General features: G+C 44.6%; 1 protein-coding gene across 1 annotated transcript in view; it reads left to right on the top strand.

Annotated features, from left to right (window-relative positions):
* Positions 1–1,656: 1,656 nt before the first annotated feature.
* Positions 1,657–25,658, top strand: part of CAPZA2 (capping actin protein of muscle Z-line subunit alpha 2) — a 45,129-nt gene continuing 21,127 nt past the window's right edge. Inside the window, exon 1 of the mRNA XM_077834276.1 lies at positions 1,657–1,788. Coding sequence (XP_077690402.1) covers positions 1,750–1,788 — 39 coding nt within the window. The 5' untranslated portion in view covers positions 1,657–1,749. The remainder of the gene's footprint in view (positions 1,789–25,658) is intronic.

Here is a 25,658-nt window from a genome sequence, read left to right on the forward strand (position 1 = left end):
TTAACAACGGGTTCCCTCCTCACCCCACGAGGGGGTCGTTGCCCACCCCTGCCCCCCAGGACTCCTGCCCCATGCAACCCCCCCACTTTCCTTGACCCCCCCTCCACGACCCCTGCCCCATCCACTCTCCTCCCCTGTCCTCTGACTGCCCCCAGAACTGGGCAGGAGGGTCTCGTGGGCCACGGTAGTGGGTGCCAGTTTCCTAACCCTAAGAGCTAGAGGCACCTGTCGGAGGGTGAGGTGGGGAGTCCCAGCGGTGCTTACCTGAGGCAGCTCCAGGAAGCATCCGGCAGGTCCCTCTGGCTCCTAGGGGCGGGGGAGCATAGCTGTGGGGGAGCAGCCGCTCCCCCACTGATCACATCAAATGTGGCGCCTTAGGCGCCGACTCCCTGGGTGCTCCGGGGCTGAAGGCTCCAGCCCTAGCGCACCCATGGGGAAAATTTGGTGGGTGCAGAACCCCCACCGGCAGCTCCCAGCCCCAGCTCACCTCACCTCCGCCTCCTCCCCTGAACGCACCGCCCTGCTCTGCTTCTCCGCCCCCTCCCCCGGCTTCCTGCGAATCAGGTCTTTGGCAGGAAGCCTGGGAGGGCTGAGAAGCAGGTGGTGGCTTCCTGCTCAGGCAGAGGGTGGTGGAAGTGAGCTGGGGCAGGGAGTGGTTCCCCTGCACGCCCCCCCTCTCCCCCGCCCCCCGGTTACCTGCTGCAGCGCGGGTGGCCCTCCTCACACCCCTGCCCCTGCCCCTGCCCGAGCTCACCTCTGCCCTCCCTGGGCCTGAGTGGGAAGCTTGCTTCTCAGCCTGCCCCAACTTCCCACGCCAAACAGCTGATTCGGGCAAAGCCGGGGGGGGGGGGCAGAGAAGCAGAGTGGGGCAGCGCGTTTAGGGGAGGAGGTGGAGGCGGAGCAGAGGTGAGCTGGGGCCAGGGGTGGGGCAGGGAGCTGCTGGTGGGTACTCTGCACCCACCAAATTTTCCCCTTGGGTGCGCTAGGGCTGGAGCACCCATGGAGTCGGCGCCTAAGGCGCCGCTTTTGGCCGGTTAAATTTAGAAGTCCTGTTAGAACCAGTTGTCCCTGGGGGAACAACCGCTTCTAAAAGGGCTTCTAAATTTAGCAGCCGGCGAACCGGGCTCCAGCTCACCCCTGGCTCTTTGGCAACGTACGTTGGTAAATTCTTGCTCCTTCTCAGGCTCAGGTTGGCCACCCCTGCGCTAGACGGAGCGTAGGTCGGACCCAGTGTGGCCATGCTCATGTACGGTGGTCAGGGTGTGGGCGCAGGGTGCTCTGTGCCTGAAGCCGGACGCAGTGATCACCCTTACCCCGCTCACAGACCGGGGAGCCGAGGGGGGAGCGCAGCGGTCCCGCCTGCCCACCGATGTTTCCTGGAGGCAGCGGTGTGTCAAACGTACCCCAGAGGGCTCGTGCGGAAGGGCCCGTCCCCCCCATGTACTGACAGGCCATACCGCTCTGTAAGGCCCCCGCCCGAGACGCACAACCATTACGCGCCAGACGGGAGAACCCAGCCCGCCACAGCCGCAGCTGCGCTGACACGGGGCGGGGACACCCACCCCGGCTTCTCCGGCTGCCACCGCCAGGACGCCCTCCGCTGCCCGCGCATGCGCCCAGGCGCCTCGGCCGTTGGCCGCAGGCCGTGGCCCCGCCCCCTCGGCGCCGCGCGCGGAGGGCGCCGGGGACACACACGAGAGGGGCCCCGCCTTTCCTGCCGGAGGGAGCTGTTCGTGGTCAGACGGGAAGATGGCGAACCTGGAGGAGCAGCTCTCGGATGAGGAGAAGGTAACGCGGGCCAGGGCCAGGGCAGCGCCCGGCGGGGCTCGGGAGCGGGCTGGGCTCTCGCCGCCTCAGGTGGCGGCGTTTGTATTTTTAGCTTCCTCCCTTCCCGGCGCTGTCAGTCAGAGAGCGCCGGGGCCGGCCAAGGGCCTCTCCCGCCGCGCCTTGTACGGTCCGAGGGCTGAAAATAGGCCCCAGGCGCCGGGCTGGGGGGTAGGATCCAGTGTCCTATGGATGAGGCCGCCCGCCCGGCCCAGAGAGCTCGGCCTCAGGCGCTGCCAGTTTCCTCTTCCCTCCCCTCCCCCCGCTTTCCGGGGCTCGCCCGATCCTCGCCCTGGGGCGGCGGCTTCCTATTGATCAGGGGCGTGGGGAGAGCGAGCCTAGTGGCGGGGTCTCGGAGAGGGGCCCTTCCCCTCGCCCCACTCCGGCGGCCTGCCTGGGAGCTCCCTCTCTCCAGAGCTCCTCGCAGGCTGGGGTGTAAGGGCTGAGTTCCGTGTCTCTCCCCACTCCGCGTTGTAGGGAGGGAGACTAATGGGGCTGGTTTCTGGGCGGTGTCTAGTGGCTCCCTTCACTTCCGGGGGTCAAATAAAGGGAGACTTCTGGCAGGGTGGAGGAGAGTTTTGGGGGTGTGGTGTATCGCCTATCCCCGTTGCTGGGGGAGAGTGGGAAGGGAATTCAGATCCCACCCTTAGGGATGAATTATAAGGACAGATCTTAAATACCCTCCCAGGAGACAGGGTTGTGGCTCAGTGAGCTGTTTATAATCTTTCCCTGGCTATTTGATTTTTTTCTTTGCTTAGTTGGTCTCTGTGGCTTGAAAATAGCTTCCTAAAATGGTGCTTCAGGGAAGGGGCAGCTTGTAAAACCCAAGTGTTAAAGCTGCTCTTCTTCTTTTCGTCTGTCCTTCCTCTGTTGGAGGGAGGCTCATTACAGTTGCCTGTGAAAAGGAGGCTTTGGAGGCAGGGTGTGGAGATGTCTAGAGGATGGTGATGTACAGCTCTCATGTCTTTATGTAACTGTCACTCATCTCTAATAAATGTAAGTTTTCAGAGCTGCTGAAGTTGTGGAGGCAACTCAAGTGTGGGAGATTTTAAGCAATTGAGAGAGGTCTTACATTCCCTTGAAATTAAAGGGAAGACTTTTAAAATGCCTTACTGTTAATTGTAATGTAGGAGTTTTCCTTCATATCTGAGGCCTGCTAGAACTGAATTTCAGAAGCAGGTGGCTAAATGAAAAGTCACTATGAGTTGTGAGAAGTATAGTAGTTTAGCACCAGAACATAGGGTGGGTCATAGTTTCTCAGGATGGGGACTTTAAGGCTGCAGTTTATTCTTTTAATTCGTTGAGTACTGTTCCTGTTTGTGATGTCAAAAGCAGCAAAATAGGTAAGATTAGCTACCATGAACGCTAAAAGATACACATTTGTAGTTGGATATTCTGGTCCAAACCTTGTCTGGAAAAGTTGCTTAAAAAAACATAGGGAAATAAAAATAACACTAAACAAAGACACTTTGGCATCCTCTGGGTAGAAGGGTTGCCAATTTTGGTTGGAGGTATTCTTGGAGGTTTCATCACATGACATAATCTCTAATTAAAGATTAATCTGTAATTCATGGAGACTCCAGGGCATTCCTGTAGGATTGGCAACCCTATATTGACATACATACCTAAGGATAAACTTGGAAACAACATCTACTTATCTGGCTGAGAAGTACTTGTCGCTACATTGCCATAACTTTGCTCTGTTACAGTAATAAATTCTGCCCCTCAAATCAATTGACTCTCACTCTAGCTAATGGAGTCTAGGCTCTTTTTTCTCTCCTACCACTAATCTAATGAAGTTCTGAGGTCTCTTACTGCAATTCTGATTTCTCTTCCTTTCCTCAAAAAGTATACAAATGAATTCTGGACTCTCTACTTCCTTCTCAGTAATAAATTATAGGCTCATGAAATAAATGACGTGCACTCCACTGCTATAAGTAAGGTTCAGATCTTGTCATGGCTATTTTAAGTAACAGTCAGACAGGTCAAGAGCAATAAAAAAAAAATTCACAGAAGCCGTGACCTGTCCATCACTTTTACTAAAAATATCTGTAACAAAATGGGGATCAGTGGGTCCCTACAGCGGGACTGTGCAGTGGCTAGGAGCTGCACAGCCCCTGCTGCCTGCAGCAGCTGTGGGCTCTGGGATACTACTGCTGCCTGCAGTTCCAGGGGTCCTGTGGCGGCTGGGAGCTCTGGGGTGTGCTGGGAGCTCCGCAGTGCCCCCGCCGTGACAACTCCCCACCCCTGATGGTGGCTAGAAGCTGCTGGGTTCCCCTGTGGTTCGGGGGGGGGGGGCCCACTCCCCATGGCGGCAACCCCTGTCCCTGTGGCTCCCAGCTGCTGCAGGCTGAAGTCTCTGAGGTCACTGGAAGTCACAGATTTCGTGACTTTCAACAACCTCCATGACTAAATCGTAGCCTTAGCTATAAGGTAATACTGGGTCTCGGTGTAGGGCCCATCTGGGACGACAGAGCTTCAGCCCTTGAGGAAGCCCTGTGCCTCCCACAAACTCTTCTTCAGGTGGGTTAACCCTTTTCCTTGTCCTAGCCTTGGCTCAAGTCGCTTTGCCCCTGGTCTTTAAAGAGAAGTGGTGCACCTTCAGTGCTTTCTGTGCCCTCCTGAAACGTACTGGCAGCTTAGAGGCTCTCTGTTTCCTGTATGTCTCTCCTCTTTTGTTAAAAGAGTGACATATGAGTGTCTCTTTTTTTTTTTTTCTTGCGAAGATAGAGGCAGTGACTTCCTGGTACCCAACTCAACCCTGTCATCTGTGCAAAATTCTGATTGTCCTAGGTGAGTGTGTGTTTTTCATGCCCTGGAGTTTGTCTGGTTGGACAATACAGAAAAAGGGTAATATTGCAAGTTTACAAAAGTAGGCTGGTGTGAGTACAACGTGCTGAGATGCTTGAAAGTTTTCAGTTTGTGTAAAGGAGGCACATTCACCAGTTAGGGCAAATCAAACTGTTTGATAAGATTCATTGGGTATAATCAGATATCCTATCTGACCTGCATTTGTCCTTTCCAAAGCAGCAGTGTCTAGTACACGCTATAACCCATATAGCTTCCATGAGTATTCTTTTGAAAGATTAGGCTTCCCAGATGACACTATTTTTTTTACTTATTGAGCATCTATTACTGTATTACTTATTTACACACCTTATTAAGAATGTAAAAATGGCCATAGTGGGTCCATCTAGCCCAGTATCCTGTCTTCTGACAGTGGCCAATGCCAGGTGCTTCAGAGGACATGAACAGAAGAGGCAGTCATCAAGTGATCCACCCCCTTCTGTCCCATCCCAGCTTCTGGCAAACTGGCTAGGGATGCTTAGAGCATGGTGTTGCATCCCTGCCCATCCTGGCTAATAGCCATTGATGGCTTTATCCTCTATGAACTTATCTAGTTCTTTTTTGAACCCTGTTATAGTTTTGGTCTTCACAACTCCCCTGGCAAAGAATTCCACAGGTTGTCTGTGTTGTTTGAAGAAGTACTTCCATTTTGTTTGTTTTAAACCTGTTGCCTATTAATTTTATTGGGTTGACCCCTAGTTCTTGTGTTATGAGAAGGAGTAAATAACATTTCCTTATTCACTTTCTTCACACTAGTACGGTTTTATAGACCCCTTAGTTTTCTCTTTTCCAAACTGAAACGTCCCAGTCTTTTTAATCTCTCCTCATACGGAAGCTGTTCCATACCCCTAATCATTTTTGTTGCCCTTTTCTGTACCTTTTCCAATTCCAGTATATCTTTTTTGAGATGGGGTGACCAGATCTACATGCAGTATTCAAGATGTGGGCATACCATGGATTTATATAGAGGTATTATGATACTTTCTGTCCTGTTAGCTATCTCTTTCATAATGGTTCCTAACATTGTATTAGCTTTTTTTGACTGCTGCATGTTGAGTGGATGTTTGCAGAGAATTATCCATAATGATTCCAAGATCTCTTTCTTGAGTGGTAACAACTCATTTAGACCCCATCATTTTGTATGTATTTGTGAGATTCTTTTCCAGTGTACATTACTTTGCATTTATCCACATTGATTTAATCTGCCATTTTGTTGCCCAGTCACGCAATTTTGTGAGATCCCTTTATAACTCTTCGCAGTCTGCTTTGGGTTTAACTATCTTAAATAATTTTGTATCATCTGCAGATTTTGCCACTTCACTATTTACCCCTTTTCCAGATCATTTATGAATATGTTGAACAGTACTGGTCAAAGTACAGGCCTGTGGGGGACACTGCTATTAACCTCTCTCCATCATGAAAACTGACCATTTATTCCTACCCTTTGATTCCTATCTTTTAACCAGATGCTGATCCATGAGAGGACCTTCCATCTTATCCTATGACTGCTTACTTTACTTAAGAGCCTTTGGTGAGGGACCTTGTCAAAGGCTTTCTGAAAATCTAAGTACATTATATCCATTGGATCACCTTTGTCCACATGTTTGTTGACTCCCTCAAAGAATTTTAATAGGTTGGTAAAACATGATTTCCTATGTTGACTCGTCCCCAGCATATTCTGGATGACTTTACATTAAATCTCTATGGAAGTATTTGAGTTGTGCTGCCCTTTACAGTAAGGTGTGTGCCCCTCATGAAGCTAATTATTCTTACATTATTAAATTTAAATGACTGCTGAATGATTTTATGCTTTGAGTAGATTGAGCGGAAGACAAATATTCATATTTTACAGCAAAAGTATACCAGATGTTTTTTTCTGATTAAACAAAGAGCATATTTTAAGCCAGCAATTTACTCAAGTAGAATTTTTACTACTTGTGATCCCTAGGGAAGACTTGGGAGTAAGTTTTCTAAATGGATGTGGACACGTTTAGTCAAATTCGCCTCTCATTGGCACTTACTATGGATGTCAGAACAAGTTTTCTTTTTCTAGGCTAAAATGTGGCCAGCTAACCAGCTTCAGACTTGTTAGCCTGCATCTTGAGGGATTCTTTCTATAGTATTTAAGATAAATCATTTGAGTTAACACACATAAAAATACACATCCTTTTCTTGTCAAGATAGGGCTGCAATGTTACTCCTAGAGTATAGGAGTGCTTCTGGAGAGGGGGAGGAGAAACATGTTAATCTTGCCCTGCCCCAGCAGTAAATCACACTTGTGTGGCTTCTCTATTTTGCTTTCCTCATGATGCAATAGAGTGAAACTGACTAGGATCTTGTAATAGTCATGCTGCTGGTGATCCTCTTGATAGAGGGGGACTAGTGGGACAGGTGCTGTTTGCAGAAGTACAGGCATAATCCTGGAAAAGAGGGCAGACATGCAGAGACGTAAGGGAGTAATACCAGGCTCTATACTGGATTTTATGGATGCTCTAGTGACAGTACCCATTGAGAAAGATACATACTTGATTTCTTGTTCTATGTACTAGTGGTGGCTGGAAGTGCTGCCAAGGCAACACTGAGGTCATGAGGAAAGGATATGCTTCTTGTTGCTCTCCAATAGTCACTTCAGGATGACTAAAAAGGTAGCATCAGTAAGCTCTGAAACTATTCAGATTGAGACCTTAGGTGGTTGGCACAATGTGTAGGACTAGAAGGTGGCAGACAGGTAGGACTTTTGGTTTCCTCTGCACCGCTGCCGCACAGATCCTGCTCGTCATGCCATTGCCTGCTGCCCAGGGGAAGTGAGAGCAGGATAGGGCAATGGAAGCAGCCAGAGCCAGTGGGGGGACAGTCAGTAGCCTATCCGTGTCCTGGAGGTGCTTCCTCTGCCCTGTAACTGATGCCCAGATCCTTCTCTGTACACTTCTGCCTGCTACCCAGGGAAAGTGAAAGCATGGCGGGGGGACCTGCCTCTGGGACGTGCATGACCCACCTTGACCTTTTCCTAACTGTATCTATTTGGGGAACACGCTTCTAAATAAATTAACTGAGGCCTATTAGTAAAGGATAGCATCTGTTGCAAGGCAGCCCTCAGAAAGGTAATCCACATACTTTTGGTCTGTTTAACACTTATATGGGAGTGGTAAAACAACATTCAGGAAATAACTCTACGTTTTATGAAAGAGCCACATCTTAGAGGCTGCACTTGCTGATGAGGGAATACTGGCTTCAGGCAGAAGTTATCAGTAGGTAAGCTTTCATTTAACATGAGTAATTAGAATTTCTATTCTTATAAGAAATGCATAATTTTTGTGAAAGAAAAATCCCTTTTAAAATGTATATGATCATAAGACACACACAGTTAGGACATTAGCATTGACTAAAAGTATCTCTTGGAATATAGGGTACTTTCATAACCTGTTGTGATTATAACTATTGGCACAAGCAGTTAGGATCTGTTTTAAGTACTAAATTTACTCCTGGCACTGACAGGGAAATTCAGGTATTTCCCTAATCCTATTTTTTTTCCCCCAGAAATGGCTTTTGAGTCATAGGCATCCTACTGCAGTTACAGTGGGGGACAGTTTTAATTTTTGCTACTTTAATGAAAGATGTGTTCTCTGAATCTGGTCTATCCAGCTTGTCTTCCAAACTTAGTCTATCAAGTTTATATGCTCTGCACAGGTCATTGGGATGAGACATGGAGACAGCAGATAAGTAGGAATGGAGTGAACTGGAGGAATTAAACAGGATGTTAAAAACATATTAGTCAAAATGAAACTCTTTTGCTGCTGTCACCTGTGGTTTAAAGAACAGATTTTGTATGTTCATAGTTATAGGTAGCTGTAACACTGTCAATTTTTTACTTAACTAACGAATACAGTTTGCTAAATATCTTGTTATAAAGCAAGATGGACCTAAATCCTGCTGCATAACCCTTGGATTTTGTGGAAATTCTGGAAATCTTGTAGCAGTGTCAGATAAAGCAAAAATTGAGGTTTCCAATAAATTAGATGTAAAATTAAATCTAGTCTGTCTTTTTGTTCAGTTTGTTGCTCATTTGCATATTTTCACTGTGCCACAGATATTTGTATTGGCAATGCCTAACTGTGTCAGAATTTGGGGGAGGGAGATAGTGGAAGCAGGATGTTTTGGCAAGGAATATGTGACATTTTGTTTTTGATACCTGAAAAGGTGTGGAAGGTTGTTCAGAAATATGGGATAAACATATTGACTTGGTTTAAACACTATTGTTCAGATTTCAGTTAACCCCTTAATATGGATGGGGCAGTTCTGAGCAGTTATTTCAGGCAGTATGCAGACTCAGGAAGACAGCATTGCATAACTTTCGGAATTGAGATTATACACTATGGCTGCATAAAACCTTAGCATGTTGAAATTTGACTCCTGAGGATTGTTCAGTCTACAGAACTTTATAGAAAAGATGTCTGAAGGCTTGATGAAAAGAGATCTTTTGCCATCCATGTATTAGGGAATGGCAGAAAGAAGTATCAACATTGCACAGGTTGGCTGAAAAGTTGCTAACCGTTCCAGTATCATCTGATTAACTGGAAAAAAATATATTTTCCAATTGATTATTTATGAGAGGTGTAATTGTCTGAGTTCTGACCAGTTCAAGAAACTGTTGTTTAAATTCTAAAGCTTGAAGATCAAAAACTTACTGTGACATCCATTCTTGAAAGAAAACAATGAATGATTTTTTTAAAAAAAATCAGTTTGCAGCTTCCATGCAGTTAATATTCTTTCAAATGATTCGAAGTTGATTTGTGACTAATAACTTATACAGATTAGTATGTTTATTACAGTATAAAAGCCTCAGTGGGGTCCATTTGTCTCTGTGCTTTTAAGGACCTACCACAATCACCCCCCCCCCCCCCATCTTATAATTTAAGTAGACAAGAAACCTAGAAGATGGGAGGGGAAATAGAGGAGGTCAGAGGCAGAATGAGAGCCAGGAGACCTTGGCTCTACATCAGTGCCCTGTTCACTAAGTCACTCTGCATATTTTAACTGAAATTCATCAAAGAATATAAATCTACTTTGAAATACCATCTTGGGTTGTTTTAATATTAGCAAATAAACCCTGAGTAGGAGAGGAAGTCAGGTTAGACAGCAAAACTTAGCAAAGTTTGCATTTTTCCATGAGCTATGTATAGTGCCAAATTTTAACTTAACATGTAGAATCAAGGTTATACAAGCATAAATAATTGTAAACTTTTTAAAAACATAAGTATGGGAGTGAACTTAGATGCTGAAACAATTTTTGTTTTTAACTCTTGAAAATGGGATATTTTGAAAATATTCCATTTGTAATTTGACACGGTTGGGAAAGAGTTTATAAGCCATGTGGGGGGGGAAGTTCTTATGATTAAGATGGAACTCTGAGTTGCACTAATCATGCTGCAGCTACACTCTGTAATAAAAAAAAAAAATGTTCATAGGTACAAGCTCTGATTTCTCCCACTCCTGGATGCATGCTTACTGTCAGGGCTTGAAACGTAGTTGCATGCAATCAACTTCTGCACAGTGTAAGCTTTCATTTAAAAATTCTAGCCCTCATGGTTGTGAAGAAAATCTTCCACATGTCAACCAAGTGGTCCATTGCAGTCATCTTAACTGCGTGGAAGTGTCTTCAGTAGCGCTAGTGTTACAAGGGAGCGTCAAGCGTCAAGGGAGTAGGGTACCTGGGGGAATGTCAGATCACCCTGTGTGTGATCCCCTGTCAGTACTACCCTTTAGTACTGTGTAGTCATGTATGGGTTAAGTAACCTATTTGAGAGCAAAGGTGTTCATAATATATTAAAGCTTTTTAACAAAGGTTGGCATTTTACCAGTCACTTAGCTTGAGATGTTTTGTATAAGTGTTGAGAGAGAAGATCTCGTAGTGAACCTTTTTAAAGAAAAATCAGATGCAAGAAAAGTGTTTTGATTATGTTTCAAATTTGAGTTATGTAGGGCACAATGGACCAAGGATCTTAAAATAAATGAATGGGCAAATACTAGAAATAAATAGTTCTGTGATTGCATTTTGTACATATACTATTTTCTGGGCTTTCAAGTCACTTTCAAGCTAGTTACTGGCAATTTTTCTGATTAGTATTCCTGAACCACTATAGCTACAGCACATTCTGCTTTCTAGGTCATAATGGCAGTAAAGTTCTAATTTCATACCTTTTTATTGATGATGGGCATAGAATTAGACAGATGCATATCCTGAAGAAGTTAAAATTTAAATAGCTAAAATAATTAGGGGGTAGCAGAATATTATGCAAAATAACCAAGATAAATTTTGTCTTGCTACAGGTTTTTTTTAACATGGTCTAGTTAGTTACATGGTCCGTCACTGGTGTGAGACACCTCTGTCATCCTACTCTTTTTCCTTGCCTGTTATATCTTTCTTCTTGCCATCTGTCTCTGATCTAACCCTCTTAAAAACAGAACCCTCTTTCTTTCCCTTACTTCTCATTGTCATTGGACTGATTATGGATGCATTACAAGAAAAAATTATTAGCTGATCATGAGTCCCTCAGTAGCTCAAGTGCACATCAGTAGCCAAGATAATCAGGGATATGCAATACTCTCTGCTCTGGGTGACCCTAAACCTCCAATTGCTGGAAGCATCTGGCACTGGCCACTGTCAGATACAGGATATTGGGCTAGATGGAGCCTCAAATGGCATTTCTTATCTTGCGTCTAAATTTACTGGTATGGAATTTTCTGGGTGCAGGGACATGTTCCGCACTGCTTCTCCATAAGCTCTGTGTTTAGTCCGTTTTAAAAAATACTGCCTCTAGAGTGCTCCCATCCTTTTGCTTCAGGAAGCATTCTAAGGTTGCATTCTTCCATGTAAAGTAGTGTGACATTATTAAACCAACAGCTTAATAGGCTTTTGCTAAAGTGCTCATTGCTATACTATCTAGATGCTTCTGTTGAAGTCTACAGTTTTAAAATTAAGGTTCTGACCAGTTGTGGTCTTGAAAGAGCTTATGGTTATTTTCATAAGAAGATGTTACTTCAATATGACTTTGGTGATTGCATTCTTTTTATCTAAATTTCTCCTGAAATTCCTGGTTGGATACTATATTTGCTTTTTGTCCAAACCTGTTAAGTACTAGTACTATTATGTGCTGTTAAACCTTTACTATTGTTCATTGAGAGCTGTATTTCGTTGGTGGGTGAATAGATCACTATCCTTTTATAGCTGTGGTTCTCAACAAGGGGTACGCAGAGGTTTTCTAGATGGTACATCAACTCATCTAGATATTTGCCTAGTTTTAAAACAGGCTGCATTAAAAGCACTAACAAAGTCACTACAGACTAACATTTCATGCGGACAATTACTTGTTTATACTGCTCTAGATAGTACACACTGAAATGTAAGTACAATATTTATATTCCAATAGATTTATTTTATAACTATATGGGGGTAAATATGAGAAAGTAAGCAATTTTTCAATAACAGTGTGCTGTGACACTCGAATTTTTGTCTGATTTTGTAAGCAAGTAGTTTTTAAGTGAGGTGTAACTTGGGGATATGCGAGACAAATCAGACTCCTGAAAGGGGTACCGCAGTCTGGAAAGGTTCAGAGCACCTAAAGCAGTGGTTCTCAACCCCGTAGGTTTCACAACCTTTTCTGCCTTCAATTCTTACACTTTCAAGGATTTTTTTTCCTAGCTCTTCAGGTTGCAGAGATTATACTTTTATTTATACCATTAAGGTTAACAGTTGCATAATGTCTAAGGCCTTGTCTACACTGGCAAGTTTCTGCGCAGTAAAGCAGCTTTCTGCGTTGTAACTCCCAAGGTGTACACACTGCCAAGCTACTTAGTGTGCAGAAACTGCGCAGTTGTAGCACTGTTAAAAAACAAAACAAAACAAAAACCAAAAAAAACCTCCCCGACGAGAGGCGTACAGCTTTCTGCAGCAGGGCTACAGCACTGCGGTGCCAGTGTAGATACCCTGGTCGATTACAGCTCCGTGATTGGCCTCCGGGAGGTGTCCCACAATGCCTGTTCTCGCCTCTCTGGTCATCAGTTTGAACTCTACTGCCCTGCCCTCAGGTGACCAACCTTGAGCTCCATCACTTAAATTCCTTGGAAATTTTTAAAGTTCCCTTTCTGTTTGCTCGGTGACGCGTGCAGTGGTCTCAGAGCATCTTTCCAGGTGACCATGCCTGCCCCAGGTGATTCCCTGCTTGGAACAATGTTGAGCTGCTAGACCTCATCAGCATTTGGGGAGAGGAGGCTGACCAGTCCCAGCTGCACTTCAGCTATAGGAATTATGGTACCTACGGACAGATTTCATGATGCATGACAGAAAGGGGCCATGATTGGGACACACTGCAGTGCAGGGTTAAAGTGAAGGAGCTGCAGAATGCCTACCACAAACCGTGGGAGGCTAGCTGCTGCTCTGATGCTACACCTATGAGCTGCCGGTTCTACAAAGAGCTGGACTTGTTACTTGGCGGCGACCCCCACCTCCACTGTGAAGGCCACTGTGGATACTTCAGTGGCTTGTGTGCCAGTCGAGAGTGGACCGAGCCAGGAGGAGGAAATGTTGGATGAGAAGGGGGAGGGAGACACAGAGGCAGAGGACAACCTGAAGGTCAGAGATGCAGGCAGCCAGGAGCTCTTCTATACCCCGGAGCAGGCTAGCCAGTCACAGCTGTCAGAGCTTGGCGAAGTGCAAACAGGAGAGGAGGCCCCTGGTAAGTGGCTTTGATTTTGGGAGTCACTGAAGTGAGTTGTTGGGGGGCAGGAGGGTTGCAGAAAGTAGACTTCTGTCTTGTATGATGCGCTTAACACCACGTGCCTAGTCTGAGCAGCGGAACAGGGTGTTGATTGACTCCCTCACTTCACAGGAATCTGCCTTAGAGATCTCCAGGAAGCTGTCATGGAGGTACTGGGCAATCCACGGCCGCAGGTTCTTTGGCAGAGCTGTTTTGTTTCTTGCCCCATTAAGGGTAACTTTCCCGTGCCACTTCTGTCATGGGGACGGTGGGGGGTGACCATTGCTACACAGAGGTGAGTTCCATAGGGGCTAGGGCAGAAGTCACAGTCTTGGAGAAGACCCCCCCACCCCGCCCCCTTGATTCCCTGCTCACCCTCAGCAGTGAGGCATCTTCCATAATGAACAGCCTGTGGAAAATGTGGGGACAGTAATGATTATAAGCGCCCCTCTACAGTGCTGGCTTTCTCCAAGAGCCACTTGCCCAGTGTAGAGTGCAGTCCTGGAATGCTGATTTCCCCTGCCCCTGCGGTTACTCACCATTTTGGGGGTCTTGTGGCTCGTGTGCTTGCCTGGGGTCAGCCAGTCAGTGATAAGTATGTGAATAGTGGCTGTGTTTTAAATCACTGATTCAGTGGTCTGTGTGTTGCAAACAATACTGCTTCTGTAAAGCATTGCATTTTGGCTTCACATAAGTGATCTTGGGAGCCCAGCCTCCCTCTGTGTTATCACCAGCTGAATGGCCGCACAGAATTAGAAAGCGGCCACAAACAACTAAAGTAGATTTTCTGCATGATATCATGATGCACTCCATGGCCGAAAAACAAGAATTGAAGGAGTGGGAGGACAGTGAGAAGAGAGACTGAAAGGCAAACCGATGTGCTAGAATGAAGCCATGGAGCGGCTCTTAAAAGTTATGGAGCGCCACGTGGACATGCTGCAGGTGCTACTAGCACTGCAAACTAAGCAGCTCCAGGCCCGCCCTCCCCTGAAACTGCTGTCGCAAAACTCTTCCCCATTTCCCCCCTCCCCCCCCCCAACACTGCCAACACACTCTTATCAACCTCCTGGCTCCAGTCTGTACCCGCTGCATTCCACTTCTCCCCCATCACAGTCAAGCCCTTCAGACTCCCAGTACCCTCTGCACTCAACACCCATCCCTCTGCAGTTTACCCCTGCTGAAGTACAGTACCCACTGCACTGTGCACTGTACTCCAGAAGAGAAGGTTGGATATGATACCTGGACATACAGAAATCTTTAACCGTCCCGGGACCCCACCTCTTCCTGGGACCCTCTCTTCCCCCATTCCCCTCAGTGCTGGTGTGTTTTTTGTTTGTCCTTCCCTCCGGTTGTTTGTTTTTTTAATAAAAGAATTGTTTTGGTTTGAAAGCAATCTTTATTCCATTAATTGAAAGCAAACAGAGCCCTGCAAAGCAACAGGCAATTTTCTTAAACCTTCATAGTGCATCGTCTACACCAATGACAATCACTTCCTAGTGTTACAAGTACTGCACTCCCAAGTATAGCAACAAATATTAATGGCTTTCAGCTTCAAATTGCTGCCTCAAGGTGTCCCTGATCCTTATGTCCCAGTGCTGCGCCCCTCTAATAGCCCTGGTCTCTGGCTGTTCCAATTCAGCATCCAGACGCTGAGCCTCAGCGGTCCAGCCCTGAGTGATGCTTTCACTCTTCCCTTCACAAATATTATAGAATGTACAACAAGTGGCTATAAGCATAGGAATATTGTCATCGGCCAGGTCCAGCCTCCCATATAGGCAGTGCCAGGGGGCCTTTAAATGGCCAAAAGCACACTCAACAGTCATTCTGCACTTGCTCAGCCTGTTGTGGATCCATTCCTTGCTGCTGTCAAGATGCCCTGTGTACGGCTTCATAAGCCACGGAATTAAGGGGTAGGCAGGGTCTTTCAGGACCACAGTGGGCATTTGAACTTCCCTTACGGTGATCTTCTGGTCCAGGAAGAAAGTCCCTGCTTGCAGCTTCCTGAACCAGACAGCTGCGTGCATCATGCACCTTTCCAGACCAGTTAATGTCCATGAAACGCCCATGGTGATCCACAAGCGCCTGGAGAAGCTTTGAGAAATACCCCTTCCAATGAATGCACTCAGTGGCTAGGTGGTCTGGTGCCAGAATTGGAATATGCATGCCATCTATCGCCCTGCCGCAGTTAGGGAAGCCCATTTGTGCAAAGCCATCTACAGTATCATGCATGTTGCCCAGTCTCAGTCTTTCGGAGCAGGATGTGATTAATGGCCTAGCACGCTTCCATCGACACGAGTCGAATGGTCGACTTTCCCACTCCGAACTGGTTAGCGACCGATCGGTAGCAATCTGGAGTAGCCAGCTTCCACAGTGCAACTATCACTCTCTTCTCCAACGGTAGGGCAGCTGTCATTCTTGTGCCTTTGCGCTGCAGAGCTGGGGGAAGCTCATGACACAGTCGGATGAGAAAAGCCACATTCATGAGAAAGTTCTGCAGCCACTGCTCATCATTCCAGACGTGCATGATGATGTGATCTCACCACTCAGTGCTTGTTTCCTGATCCCAAAAGCGGTGTTCCACTGTGATCAGCGCCTCTGTGAATGACCCAAGCAATCTCGTGTTGTAGCTACTACAAGTGGTGAGATCCATGTCGAAGTCCTCTTGCTTTTGTAGTTTAAGGAATAACTCCACTGCCACTCATAATGTCTTAGTGAGAGCGAGCAGCATATTGGTCAATGGTGCAGGATCCATTCCTGCAGACCAAAGAGGCAGATCGCGCAGTACACAAATCGTTGAAAGATGGCACCAAATGTGGACAGAAGCACAGTGATTGCTGGGATGCGAAGCAATACATCATGGGGCATTGGGACAAGCTTCAGGATGCCCTGCAATCCCCTCTGCCTTCCCATAACTCTTAGCGGCAGAAGAGGAAGAGATGCTCTCTGGGGTAGCTGCTCAGAGTGAACCTCTCCGAATACCATTGCAAGTGCCGCAAGTGTGAACACACTGTTGTTCAGGCAGCTGATAGTGTGAATGAACACACAACAGTGGTTTCCTTTCAGCACACTCTGAGCGGTGCTGTAACAGCTGGTGTGGTAACTCTGCCAGTGTAGACATACTTTATATGTGAAGACAGCATAAAACAATAAGTGTGACTTGCTCCATTCATCTCAGGTGAGGCCTTGTGAGCAGTTATTCTCTGGCCATAAAATCTGGCAGTTTTTCCAGTATGCCACAGAATTCAGTGTGGAGGGGGGGTGTCTCCCCCCCACCCCCTGAGGATTTGCATTTTGCTGTTTTTGTCTCTTTGCCCTATTGGGACCTCTCCAGTTTTCTTCCTTACAGTACATGCTTCCTGCTGTGTTCCATTGATCCAGGGAGCATAGCAGTCATGACCATTCTGTTGCTTAGCCTTTGTTCCTTCTGTGGAGTTATTGCTTGTAGCCTCTCTGGCGGGCTTGGCCCAAAACACACATCAATATGCTTCTTAGTTACTGTCTCTTAAAGGATTTGTTGCAGCAGTTGGTGAAGGATTCTGGCATGTGCCTATAGCTGTTAAAAGTGAAGAAGCAGAGCTACTAATGATGATGATTCAATGGGCTTACAAACGAAGCCCATTGAATTATTCAAGCAAAAGCTTGAGTTTACAAAATCAAGACTCTTATTATTTGTATGTAGTGTAAACACGAAAGCTCTCCGTGCATCACTGCAAATAACAAAAGCTGTCAGCCTAATAGGTTGCAATCAGCATTTTCCCCAAATGTCAGTGTTAAATTGTGATCTGCTGCTGCCAGTCAAGTCAAAACAATCCCCTTCTCCATCGAAAACTGGCCAGCTAGTTCTGAACAGCTTTCAAGAAGAGTTCAGGTGAACCAGTGCTCTTCTTCATACACCAGATGAAACCACAGATGTCTTCTGCACAGCATTACTCTGGTATGAGTGGGTAGGATCAATGCATGATTTCCTGGTTTTTGGGCCCACTAATGGGGCATGCTATGAGGGGGGAATGTTTGGTTTGGATTAGTTTAGCTGTGTTGATCATTTGCATTAACGAATGGCAAGCTATGACAAGAAAACACAGTAGCCTGTGACCAGAACTTATTCTGCAGCTAAGCCATTTGGACACATTGTTCAGTTTACCGGGAAGCATTGGTGGCAAAGAGGATAACAGTGGGACTTGATGAGGCTGTAACAGTTGTGAACTTTATTAAAGATAAACCTACCAATGCATGCCTCTTCACTATTTATGTGAATGGATGGATACTTGACAGTGGCTGGTCGTCTTGTACATGAGTCTTTGAATAGCTTGTTTAAGCTTAAGGAGGCAAAAATGCTAAATGTGCTTCTGTTCTTGCCAAATACTTTACGAGTGCTGGCTTGCTCTAAATACTTCCCTCCTGTGGCTGAATATGAACTCTGCATGAAGCCTTTATTGAAGGTATGATTCTCCACCAAAAATCTCTGGGATGATTTAGTTAGGGATTGGTACTGCTTTGAGCAGGGGGTTGGACTAGATGAGCTCCTGAGGTCCCTTCCATCCCTGATATTCTGTGATTCTATGATTTCTGGTTTATGTGAGGAAGGATTACCAATAAGTAGCATGTACAGTTTAGCAAAAGGCATGATCTTTATGAACCAAACTCTTCTGCTCTAGTTCTTATTGGAAAATAAAATCCCATTATTACCTTGTTGAATATGATCTGCTTCTGTTTAACCTATGTGTTCTCAACCGGGGGTTGCCCTCCCTCTCCCCACTAGGGGGTCATGTCCATCCTGCTCTTCCCATATAGCTAAATGGAAGGAAGGACCCTGATATTGAGCCATATATACTGTATCTCCTTTACAGAGGTGTTGAAAGTTAAAGCTTTGTAAAATGCTTTGAAATCGTTCAATGAAAGTTGCTGTAAAAGTGGAAACAAAATATTGATTGCTCTTCCAACAAGTACTGATGATATCTTCTCTGGCTTTCTAGAGTGGAAACCTAACTGTTTTTTGTGTAACATTCAGTGTGACCTTTCAGGGTATTTCACTGCCAACGTTTGGCCAAGTTTGGGCTTGTTTAGAAACCGAATGCTACAACTTTTAAGTAAGTACAGCTTTAGAAGAAAATTCCATTTAAAGGCAGGGTTCTGAAAAGTCATAGCAAAACATTTTTACATTTGTGACAAACACTGCCATTTAGCTTTTTTTCTACTGTCGTAATAGTTCTGTGAAGCAAACTTGAGTAACCTTTTTAATCACAAAAAACCTATTTCTCATTTTAGAAGAAAATGAGGCTTGCTTGATATGTAAGCTATATTTTATATAGAACATATAGCTTATTGATTTGTATTATGGTAGTGCCCAAAGCCTGCTGTGCTGGATGTTGTGCACACGCAGAGGAAAGAATGGTTTCCTGCCCCAAAGAGCTCCCAATGTAACTGGAAATATGTGAGTGACCAAGGAGTCCAGGCACAAGGGTCGGAGGTTAACGACATATGGGACTATATCAAAACATATTGGCTTAAACTTCAGGGCATCATCTTATGTTCTACTGTCTCTTTCATCAGTAACTCTTGTGGAAGGCATTGTCAGAATACCAGGTAATGTAGAGACTTAAGCCAAATAGTTTTTTCTGAAATCTTTTATATTTTCTATAAACAAGTTCTGTTTTTAAGTTTTGCTGCCTTTTTTGTTGGTAGCTGAATGTTAGTTGATTAACAGGAGTAATGTATTTTATATTTGGTACTGTAGTTTGACTTTCTCAGAGCTGCTGGTAATAGCATTTTTGCTTGCACTTACTCACTACCATATATGGGCATGTAAATTGCAGACGGTCTGGCCTTTCAACCAATGTCAGTTTCCAGTGTGGCCAGAAACAGGAAGAGTAGTGGTTTGGAGCATCTCATCTTATAAAAAAAGAAAAAATTCTGTATAAGTAGTTGAAGAGGAAATAGAGCCTTGGGCTCAGCCAGTGCATTTCTGGTTGATTAATAGCATGCCTTCAGAGGACAGTTTGTGGGTGGAGCGAAGACATAAGTCTGAAAACAGCATTTCTAATGTCGTCTCTATTACAAAATTAAGTTGACCTAACTTAGTTGGCATACAGCCACCACAGTAATTACATCGCTTGTGTGTGTCTACACTTTGCTCCTTGTGTCAGCGGTGCGCATCCTCACCGGGCATGCTTGTATTGATTGTACTGTCAGTGTAGGGCAAGGGGACAGCTCCTGAAAGCCAGTAACAGTCGACATAACCAACGCAGTGTCTACATTGACACTATGTTGACCTAACTGTTAGGTGTTTGGCTGCATATTCTTTTTGCGTGCTGTACTGGTGTTGGCCAGATAGCCTGTACAGCAGGCTCCAATTGAACTGCCCAATAAATCCCCAGACTCGGTTCATAGCAAAGGCACTTGGTCAGGTTTACTGTCAATGAAGCACAGTCCTAATGTCCTGGCTCAATAGTTACAAGTACACTAACACATGTATGCCTGTTGCAATGGACTAGCTCAATTAATGGCGGACTTTCCATTATCCCTTAGGCCAGCAAAAGACGCTCCCTGTGAGATATCTTTCTATACATTAATACAAACAAGTTACTTACTGTCCCTCTAATGTAGTTAGTTGACACCCTCTGACATAGCCAGTTGCCACACATTACCTTGTATATTTTTATTTATTTGTTACACGGTCCTTCTGACCTTATTTTAAGGATGGTTTGCGTGTTTATCATCTTTAGGGAATGTGTTGGTATTGAGGTGTTTTGGTACCACCCTTTTGGAATATGTTTGCATGAATGCTCTGTGCCTAGCACCTCTTAGGAATGTGTGTTTTTGCAATATTAGCTCTGTTTTTGCCAGTTTCTGTGAGCAGGGCCTGCTTCTATCTCAGTCTGATTTTTTGCTTTATATTAGCAAAGTTTTGACCACTACTTTAGCTTAATCCTCACACCAGTCCTCTGACACAAGGCATTATGTCTTAGGCTTTCTTTCTGCTACACTAACTACCTTGACTCTATGCTGCTTGTGGAGGTGGAGTTAAGTCGACATGCGGGGCAGTTGTGTCGTCGGGAGCAAAATTTAAGTGTAGACATTTCCATAAGCTGCCTTGCGTCGACCTAACTTTGTAGTGTAGACAAGACCTAAGATAGCTAATACTGGCCTTTGAACAGCTGGCTTATTGCTAGTATGAATGGAATTTGCAGATAGTGAAATCTAGAGGGTTTTTTTATGTCAATCAACTCTGGCTGAAAAGAGCCTTCAGCTAGTTTGTAATAAAGAGAACATCTCAAGTATACAGAAGTCGAACTTCTTTGAAATTCTTGATATTTAATATATGTACTCCCCTTTCTCCCTCTCCATCAAGTTCAGTTTTAATGCTGTATATATTTCAGTTCTAAAATCACAAAAGTTTCAGATTATCGCATGCATTTGAAATTGGGCCGAGGTATAGCCTCGGTCTTCATCTACACTGGCGTAGTCAATAGGCATACCACAGTTCAAATCCAGACCGTCAGAAGCTTTTCAGTGGGACACGGAGGCGAGGCGATGCATGGGCAGGGCGTTCAGGATCACGTGTCTTTGCCTCCTCCTACCGTGGCCCCAATTGCTCCGGATACTTCTGGAGGAGGCAGCATTTTCCATGTGTCTGTGCAGCACAGGGAGGGACCAGGGTAGCTGGCTGAGTCCCTCCTCCCCGGGCTGCTTTGCCTTCCCTTCTGCTGGAGTCCCAGTGCTGCTGCCTGCTTTGCAGACCATCTACAGGTGAGAGGCAATGCGTGATACAGCAGCAGGAAAAGCAAAGCAGCCCTGTGTTGGGGGTGGAGGAGCTCAGCCAACTGTCCCACTGCTTCCTCCCTCCCTGTGCTGCATGGATGCATGGAGAGTGCTTCTGCCATGGGGAGTGCTGCCTCCTTGCTTCAGGGAGTCCTGCAAAATCAGGGGGGCATGTGCCCCTTCCCCAAGAACCTTTCATTTGTGGCCCCTCACCCCACTAGTCACTGCCTGTGTCACTGCTGAGCTGGAGCCATGTGGCGGTCCCTGGAGTTTCCTGCCCCCGAGCCGTCCCCAGAACTCCACCCCCATCTATGCTATCCCAGGTACCAAAGGGACATCGCACCACTAGCAGGATCGTAGTCCAACAGCTTCACCTCCTGGCTGCAAGCTCAAAAGTACTCATTCACACCCTGCTTTTCTGCCCAGATCCCAGCCCATACTCATTCTTCTGCCCCAGCTCTACTATTTGGCTCAATCTGGGGCCATGGAGGAACTTTGGGGCGGGGGGTGGGCGGCAATGCCAGATGGCTCAGGACAGCCCTGTGCATCCCATTTTTAGTTTAGGGAAGTAGTCACCTTAGTCTCTGGGCTGGGTGGGAGGGCAATTGGGGGTTAGGGATAGGGTTGCCAGATGTCCAGTTTTTGACTGGAATGTCCAGTCGAACAGGGAAAACGGGCAGAATCCAGTTAGCATAGATAAAGTCCAGTTACTTGCAGTTCTCTGCCACCAAGGGGCTGGAAGAGCAGCAGCAGCTGCTCCTGGATGAGGCACTCTGTTTAGCAGCTGTCGCTTTTACCACCCCCTAGCCTGCCAGAGAGAACTGGCTGGCTACTGGACTGGGCTGCAAAGCAGGTACTGGTGCCATCCGGGGGGGGGGGAGGGGGGAGTGTTAACATTTCTGTCCCGTCCCCCCCAGTCCTGCTGTGTCCTGATTTCCCTGGCCCCTCACTCCGGGGATGGACACCCCCCCCAATCTTGCTGTGCCCCGATTTCCCCATTCCAGCCCTTTGCTCCGGGAACAGATCCCCCCCACACACCTCGCTGTGCCCTGATTTTCCCACCCCAACCTCTTGCTCCAGGGACGGACCCTACCCCGCTGTGTCCCGATTTTCCCTAACCAGCACCTCTCTCCGGGGACTGACCCCTGCCATGCCCCACTGTGCCCTGATTGGGCAGGCTCCATGTCAGCTCCTCCCAGCCTGGCTGTGCAGGTGGCAGGTGAGCCCCAGGGGATGGGGGAGCAAGCCATGGGGGTGGTGGTGGAGATACAATGTTTCGCAAAGTATATTTAGGTTAGCCTGTTTGACTTAACTTAAAAGCATTATTGTGTGGTTAAAAATACACTTATGGCAAAACCTGCAAGATCTGTTTCTGATAAACAACTTTCTTCTGTGAATTTATATGGTGATTGTTGTCTCTTATTACCATAATTTTGCCTAACTTTTGTATAACATTAATTCACATATAAACTGTATGATTGTCTCAAAAGCCAAAGAATTCTGAGTTTTTAAACATGAGATGTTTTTAAAAATGAAGACACAGGTGTAATCTTAAATTTCTTAACTTTAATTACAGAATTTTAAAAAAATTCTAAAAAATAAGAATTTGCTATCTAGACAATTTTATGCAAAGTGGGACTGAAAAATGTTTTCCTTTTGGAACAATTAAATCAGAGTTTGAGTTGCAAGTTTTCTTTTAAACTGTGCATTTGTTCTGAGTTTTTCACTCTTCTAAAAGTATTTGTAATAAATTTAAGAAATTCTGAGCCAACTCTTAACCAGTCTTTTCTTGTTAAACTGTTAAATAACCAATCTCTTCTGAATTATAGAACTTCTACTGTAAATGTGAAACTAATTTTAAATGACAGGTTTCAGAGTAGCAGCCGTGTTAGTCTGCATTCGCAAAAAGAAAAGGAGTACTTGTGGCACCTTAGAGACTAACAAATTGATTTGAGCATAAGCTTTCGTGAGCTACAGCTCACTTAATCGGATATAAAATCCCCCTACTGTATCTTCCACTGCTTGCATCCGATGAAGTCAGCTGTAGCTCACAGAAGCTTATGCTCAACTACATTTGTTAGTCTCTAAGGTGCCACAAGTCCTCCTTTTTAATTTTAAATGGTGTCTTTAAACTTTATTTTACATTGTTGTCTAGAATAATCAAACATAATTTTGTATAACCATAAATATTTAACTCCAACTAAGCTGTAAAAAGCCAACATTTGACTTTGTAATTTATACTGATTTGCATTGTACAAATAGAAAAGAATCAAAGCAAAGCATAATTAGTTGTGCCTCTTAGTGTATTTGTATCCTTTCCTTTAGACTTCTTTGGTAAAGTCATTCAAAATGTGTTTAAATGACTATACTTACTCTCTTCCTGTTCTAATTTACATCTTCCAGTGGGACCTGTGCTAGGAAAACCATTAAAATGGCAGGTCCTTGATATCTATCATGAATTTTTTTAGTACTAGTACCATCAGCCTGTTAATCTGAATGCTTTCAATGTAAAATCAATAGCAAAGTCTCAGTTGACTTCAGTCAGTGAACATGGACTGAAGATACCAAAATAAGAATTTATTTTAAACAAACAAAAACTCCCTATCTGTTGAAAATTTTTATGCTTAGTAAGTACTTAGTTTCTAAGATATTACCATAAGTTAATGATTTGGTATATTTTTCTTAAATACCTATTTATAAAATTATTCTGTTCTTGAATGGGTGGCTGTTATGGAAGTTTTGATAGCCTATTTTCAGACTTTTTCTAAGACTTTCTGTACTCCACAAAACAAAACAAAAAATTTGATACTAGAAAACTAGTCAGTATTCCTCAGTAAAACCCTTGCACCAAATAAGGGAGCACCATCTGTCCTGGAAAGAATATAAAGGACCATTCAGTTCTGGGAAGAAGGTATAATTAGTACTGAAAATTTCTCTTTAGTAATGATAAAACTACTTCTTTTCAGTAATGTACCTGTTTATTGACCTCTGACAAACTATAGAATCCATTATTCTGGTAATGAAGAATTGAAATTAGAAAGTATTATCCATGTTATAGCACACATCTTGCTAACTTTAGGCTTAAAATAGTACAAAGCATTAAGTTATTCTAAAAAGCCACTTCCAGGTAAACATAAACTCAAGCTTTCACTAGGCTTTTGAATAAATCAGTGTTTTCTTTAATGCTATGAAACAACTCAGCTTTTTCAAGGATTGGCAATCTGTATGTTATATTTCATACCATTGTTTGTGAGAGATTAATCCTGGACACAAATGAGAGAGAATGTCAGATCCTTGAAGAGTTGGCCTTGTCCTGGATTAGTGGATTGGAGACAGGGATTGAATTAGTGCAGCTGCTCTTAATAAAATGGCTAAAACAGCATAAGTCATCAGTTGAGCCACTCGATGTCAGCTTTGTTTTGTATGAAGACTGTCATATCTTTAAAAACTAAGAAATTGCAGTATGAGTACAGATTGGGGTGAAGTGGCCTAAAAAGTGGTTGCAGGATTAGACCCTTTAAGCAGGTTTGTAATTTTGAATAGTTCCATTGATGTAAATCGGACTCATGTGCTTTGCAGCATCAGGAGCCAACACTATTTTTATTTTTAAATAAATGCTCTTAGTAGAATCAACTCATCATATCAAAACAAAATTGCTTCAGTATTAACAAGCTTACACTTTCAGTGAACTAAGTTATTGTGACGTTTTTTCACATCTATACAACCCAAATTTTTGAAAAATAGGAGCTTGGTTATATTGAAACTAGAAGTGCTTTACTGATGAAAGAATATTAGTATACTATACTGGCAAAACTGTGCTTTATACCAGTGCAATAAAACCACCGACACAAACATAATAGATATGCCAGTATAACTGAACATATACGAGGGGCTTCTGCTCTCATAGCTGTGTCAGGAATCACACTAGAGTCCTGTGCAGGACTTTTTAATCCCTCTCCTGTCCCACAATACTCACTACCACCTGCTCCTACATTGTTTCTTGCATTTTTTTCGTGCTCCCACCTGCAAAAAACTTTAGATTCCACAAGAGACAGATTTTCCCCATACTACTAAAAACCCAAACAGTCAGTTAATATATATTATATAAAATATATAAACAGAATTCAGACACTTTTTACCACTAAAAGAATAAAACAAATCTTGCGTAAACCATGTAAAAAAAAAATACTTTAACTTATGTTATAGTAGACATCAAATCTCTTTCTACCCTTGCTTCAATTTAAGTATTAAAACCTTTGTATTAAAACCTTTAAAAAACAAAGGAAAATTTGCTGTACATTGCTGAAATTCTATTATTGACAAATTGGTGAGAGATTTAATGTTTTCCCACAAATTACTGCAGTCTGTTTTTTGGTTTTTTTTGGTTGGTTGGTTGGTTTTTTGCCCACCCAATCCCACCTGCAACAAAGTACATTTTTTTGCTACTATGGGAGCAGGATCCCAGTCCCACTGCAG

This window comes from Eretmochelys imbricata, chromosome 1 (genome assembly GCF_965152235.1).
Source record: "Eretmochelys imbricata isolate rEreImb1 chromosome 1, rEreImb1.hap1, whole genome shotgun sequence".
Lineage (NCBI taxonomy): Eukaryota > Metazoa > Chordata > Testudines > Cheloniidae > Eretmochelys > Eretmochelys imbricata.